The sequence below is a fragment of the Cryptomeria japonica genome, unplaced genomic scaffold, assembly GCF_030272615.1.
Source record: "Cryptomeria japonica unplaced genomic scaffold, Sugi_1.0 HiC_scaffold_13, whole genome shotgun sequence".
Taxonomy (NCBI): Eukaryota; Viridiplantae; Streptophyta; class Pinopsida; order Cupressales; family Cupressaceae; genus Cryptomeria; species Cryptomeria japonica.
This window is the reverse complement of record NW_026728835.1, coordinates 111491-117433: the sequence shown is the minus strand read 5'-3', so window position 1 is coordinate 117433 and position 5943 is coordinate 111491. Positions and strand designations below refer to the sequence as shown.

Here is a 5943-nt window from a genome sequence, read left to right as displayed (position 1 = left end):
TTTATGTAAATGTTTGTTGCCTTATATGTTCTCTCCAATATTTACTGCCATGCACAAAGATAAATCTCCATTTATGTATCACGATATACAAAGATACCTATAGATTTCTATGTCCATTTACATATATTTCCATACACGTACATGCATACATATGGTCCTCCACAGCTGCATACTCACATACACACAACCATATATGCATCTCTATACATGTACATACAAAGGAAGGCATTCACAACAGATATATATACACATGAACAATCTTATATATCTTGAAAGTTATGTGCCTGCATACGTAAGTAAATCCATCTGCAACATCTTTTTTATGTGCATGTATGCACCACTGCATAAATGATTGTATGTATGTGCTTGTGCTTCTGTATAGAAATACGTACACATGTATGTGTATATCATGAAAATTGGTATATACATTTATAAAGAAAAACCATACAAACACATTTTGACATAGCTGCAAAGTACCACACACCTATAAACATGCTCACACAAAGGAAGCCACTCACGGTGCATAGATATGAACATGCACAACATTGTGTCTCTTGAAAGTTATGTACCTACATATGTAAGTAACCTTGTCTCTAGCCATATTCTTTTATGTGCATACATGTCTCAATGCATGTATAGTTATCTGTATGGTCATGTGCTTAATCTTTGTGCAAAAGTATTTAACATGTGCAATTCAAAGATTGCATCAAACAGAAGTTTCAAATGTAACTATATAGATTACAACATAGACACAATCTTTACCGGTTGTTTCTTGCACACTCAACATCTTATATTCTCTGTTCATTTAAATTGTCTTAAATATTAATGCAGAACACACCACAAGGATGCAATCTTAGGAAAGCGAAAAAAAGAGAACAAAATTGTCGCTATTATGCACAACATAGAGAAGAAATCTCTAAAAAGCGTCGCCTGGAGCGAATGAAACACAAAATGCTCTTGCCTACACCTGCACCATGCGACACCCCACAGATGATGGATTCAGATTCGCTTATTCTGAATCAAAGCCTTCCTTTCTCATCTGGCCGGAACAGTATTGTATCACAACAAATACAACAACCTTCATTGCATAGTAGCAAACTACAACAGAAACATGTAACACAAAACAAGCAGCCTCTATACCATCAGACAATATTGCAGCCTACAACAACACAACCATGCACAACAAATTGTTTCTCTTCTGTACAGTACATTCAAACATTGCAAGCCTTCCGCCATCACATTGATTCGCTGTCCATGCTTCAAACATGTAGTATTTGTAAGGAAAGATATATTGGAATGCTGCTACGCGGGAACCAACAACATATTATTTGTTCAAGATGCTTTTCTGAAAATGGTGTTCATCGTTTCTCCTTGGCAAATAACTTAGACCCAGGCGAGCAACCTATTGTGTTAAAAAAACTTACCCAAGTAGAAGAGATGCTTATAGCTAGGGTTGCTCCTGTTTTGCAAGTCAGACATGGAAAAGGTGGCCAATACAAATATTCTGGTCACACAATAAGTTTTCCCCAAGATATTTCAGAAATAGCAAAGCTTTTGCCACGAAGACTAAAAGACCTTGAAGTTCTTATTGTCCACCGAAGTAATATACAAGGCACAAAATATGATTGTTATGTGAATAAATTCCATGTTATGGATGCATTGAGCTATAAAATACAACATGACCAGTACTATAATGATGTTGTCATAGACTTTGATGCTGTCAACCTGCTTCCTAATACTACAACAGATATATCAAATATGCTACACTCTTTAGAAGAACATACTGATGTATCAGGTATTCCACCAACAGAAGACCTTCTGGACAATTGCAATGAATATGATGCAAATATGTCATCGTCTTTTATTCCAAAACTGCCTACTCCACCCCGCGAACTAGATATAGTTAAAAGAACCTTGCAGTTAGATGCTAATACCAATAATAATATGCCTTGGCCTGAAATAAACTTGTCTCCGATAAATGAATATAATACAATAGGCTTGTTAAGCATGGCATTCCCAACCCTTTTCCCATCTGGAGTTGCACTTCCACTACAGCCACGTATCAAGCATGTTCATTTACATGAATATGCTCTCCACTTACTTAGATATGATGATCAAAGATTTGGGCAGCATGTTAGATTCTGGTATTATATTTACAATCTAATTATGAGACATCGTTCGCAACAATCTGCAGCTATCTTCATTAGAACTAATTTGGGAGAGTCTATCCCAACCACTATCGAAGCACTCCATGGACGATTGCAAAACACTCCTGATGATCAGCTGCCTAATCAATTGTTGCGTTTTGGTGCAACACTTCGAGGCACCCGTGCATATTGGCGTAAATCTAGAAAAGAGCTTACTGCAATGATCTTCCAATTGGGGCCCCCAACACTGTTCTTTACGTTAAGTTCAGCTGATACCAAATGGCCTGATTTGCATAGGCTTTTCACTGAAAATGATGGCCAAACCACACAGTTTACAAGAAAACAACTTACAGACCATGTGATCTACAATCCACATATAACAACATTATACCTTCACAACAGATTTACAATATTTCGTGAAGAAGTTATTCAAAAGTTGTTCCAAGCAAAGGATCATTGGTATAGGTATGAATGGCAACATCGAGGCTCAGGCCATATTCATGGCTTCTTATGGCTCCCTGGAGCACCAAATATGGAGACCATCAATTGGACAGATGATAATGAGGTGCAGATGGCAAAAACTTTCTTCGACCAATATGTTTCTGCTTGAAATCCTCGCATTGCAGCAGACCGCATGAATGCAATGCCCTACACTGCAATGGATGACCCTTGCCTAGCTGATACAAAAAAAATCTTCACCATGGATGCTACATTGGATTATGAAGCATTGGTTAATACTTTACAGAGACACACAAAATGTACAGAACATACATGCCTCAAGAAAAAAGGTCCCACATTTGAATGTCGTTACAAAGCTCCATGGGTTCAACAAGAGATGTCTACATTGACAGTTGACAATGACAACAACCCATGCTATAAACCTGCAAGGAATGATGATCGTTTGAATATTCATAATCCTTGGATGCTTTCACTATGGAGAGCTAATATTGATTGTCAACCAGTCACTTCAAAAAAAGCTGTCCTCCAATACATTTCAAAGTATGCTTCAAAATTAGAAAACAAATCGCAATCCTATATTGAAATGCTGAAGACAATACTAAATACAAGTAAATCTGAAGATAGCATTTTATTAACATATCAGAAATTTATGATGGGCATAGTAGTAGACCGTGATATCAGTGCACAAGAAACTTGCCATATGTTACAGAAATTGCCTCTTCTAAGTTGTAGCCGACAATTTGTCTCTCTAAATGTTGGCAAAAAAATACTGCACCGTGTCATAAAATCAGATAATGGAGCTGACCTTTCCACAACTTATATCCATGCTTATATGCAGCGCCCTTTTGAATTAAATGCAACAAATTTGCTACAATCAGCACAAGGGTTTTCATATAATTCTCAACGCAAAAAAACAAAATGGCACATCAGGGATAAAAAAGCAATTGTGACTGTATATCCTCAGTTTATAGAGCCTCCAAATGAAGATACCAATCAGTTTGAGATTTTTTGTTTGTCTGAATTGCTGCTATACAAACCATTCCGTGACATCCCAACTGAAATAGGAGCTTCAAAGGAACAAATTATAAAAAATTGGAAAAACTTTAAAAAGACAAATTACAACCGTTTGGGAAATCAATAGATTATAGATGATTGCAGCCTTCCAAACGAAGATGACAGTGACAATAATGGTTCCCAACATCAAGATGATACAAATCTGTACGAGTGGGAGCAGATCTCACAAATGGGAGCTACAAATAACTTTGTCCAGAATGATCTGCAAATGCTAGGCCGTCGTGATTACGATATTAGCCACTTTTGGGGAGCAACTGTTGTGGTTGATCAACTAGACTCCACTGCCCTTCAGTTCATAGCTACAAGCAAGCTAACACCCCAACACACTAGCATGCAAATCTCCAACCAAGACACAAAAAAAAAACAGCTATCGCCTCAGCAACAAGTTGCGCTCAACATTATTCTACAACATCATAATAATCAATCTGTAACAACACCTTTACAAATGATTGTTCAAGGCACTGCTGGCACTGGTAAATCATTTTTAATAGATTGTATTAGAAAAGAATTAAACATATCTCCACCTATGATGGCAAACCCATTGCTTGTTTTAGCACCAACAGGAGTTGCTGCATTTAATATACAAGCGACAACAATCCATGCAGGGTTGCGCATACCTATAAGAGAAATGCATCCTTTGACAGGGCAGTCATTAATGACATTGCAAGAGCAATTGAAACATATCAAATATATTCTGATAGACGAAATGAGCTTTTTGGGCCCGAAACTACTACTTAAGATAGATAACCGTTTACGCCAAGCATTCCCTAACAAACAACATGACAACTTTGGTGGCGTGTCCATGATTCTTGTTGGTGATCTTGCTCAGCTTCCCCCTGTAATGGATAAACCTGTATATGCTTCGCACTCTACAGCCCTCAGTTTATGGCATTCTTTTACTATTGTCATAACATTGGACACTATTTTCCGCCAGCAAGCTGCATCTATAAGACAACAACAATTCAGAGCACTTCTTCACAACTTAAGAAACGCTCAAGCACTCCAACATGATTGGCAGTTTCTGATGTGCCAGACAAATGCAACATTAACTATTCAACAAAAGAAAGATTTCGACTCTTCGATCCACCTGTTTGCAACAAATGAATCTGCACGCTTGCATAACAGGAAAATGCTCAAAGAATTAAATTTGCCTGTCGCTCTAAGTTTAGCTAAAATTGCTAAGCAAACAAATACTGAATATGACACCAATGAACAACTACCATTGGAAGTATTACTTTCTATTGATCAGCAAGTGATGTTAATAGCTAACTTGTGGATCAAAGTTGGCCTTGTTAATGGCGCTATTGGTCTCATAAAACAAATTGTATATGAAAACAATACAAAACCACCGGACTTGCCAAAATATGTGGTTGTCCAATTCAACGATTATAATGGACCTCCATGGGATATAGCACATCCAAAAGACATACCCATTTTGCCAATAACGCGAGGCAGGCGTACGCAAGTGCCTTTAACAATGTCTTGGGCCATCACTATTCACAAATCCCAAGGTCTTACATTAGACAGAGCTACCATTGACATAGGTAATACTGAAAAGCAAGGGCTCACATTCACAGCTATTTCAAGAGTGAAGACAATTGATGGAATACGGATCAAACCACCATTCTCTTTTGAAAGGTTTTCCAAACTGCAAAATAATGCTTATACAACCATTAGAAAGAAAGAAGAAACTCGTTTGCAGCTGCTCTCTGCGCAAACAGATATCTATTCACCTTAAAATCTTTTGCTCCAAAACCATCTTTGTTACATTCCTCTACTTTCAACAAGGTAATTACAATTTTACATTGTCATACATCTTCACAACATGCACTTTCTTAATCGTGCCTCGTACTAACTCTTTTTCCCTCATTGTTCATTTTAGATTGCATTCATTCTAAGACATCCTCCATGCTCCATTGAACACCACACACAAATCTTCCTATCTATACAGTCTTCAATGATTGTCTAAAGATATATCAGGTATAATACAGCTGCAATGCATTGCGCATTCACATCACTCACTGCTCCAACATATACAGCTATCTCAGGTATGATATGTCACTTTTATTGCTTAGAATATACTCTGTTAACAAACTTTTATACTCCAACATTGCTTGATGTCAATTTTATACTATGTTCTTTTTGACTGCAAAACATGTGTTCCTCACCCCATAATTAACTTTCTAAGTATTTTAACACTAAAATGAGTATATTTCTAATCAGTTTAAAACTTTATACAACTCGAACATTTGTAACAGCTTTT

At 37.1% G+C, this 5943-nt stretch overlaps 2 protein-coding genes across 2 annotated transcripts; both read left to right on the top strand.

Annotated features, from left to right (window-relative positions):
* The first annotated feature begins 825 nt into the window (after window positions 1-825).
* LOC131037000 (uncharacterized) lies at window positions 826-2757 on the top strand. The gene has a single exon (XM_059214870.1). The coding sequence runs from the start codon at window positions 826-828 to the stop codon at window positions 2755-2757; it is 1932 nt and encodes a 643-aa protein (XP_059070853.1).
* A 24-nt stretch (window positions 2758-2781) lies between these two features.
* On the top strand, window positions 2782-5418 carry LOC131037010 (ATP-dependent DNA helicase PIF1-like). The gene is made up of 2 exons (XM_057969035.2): window positions 2782-3558; window positions 3748-5418. Exons 1-2 carry the CDS (start codon window positions 2782-2784, stop codon window positions 5416-5418), a joined length of 2448 nt encoding a protein of 815 aa, XP_057825018.2.
* The last annotated feature ends 525 nt before the right edge of the window (window positions 5419-5943 follow it).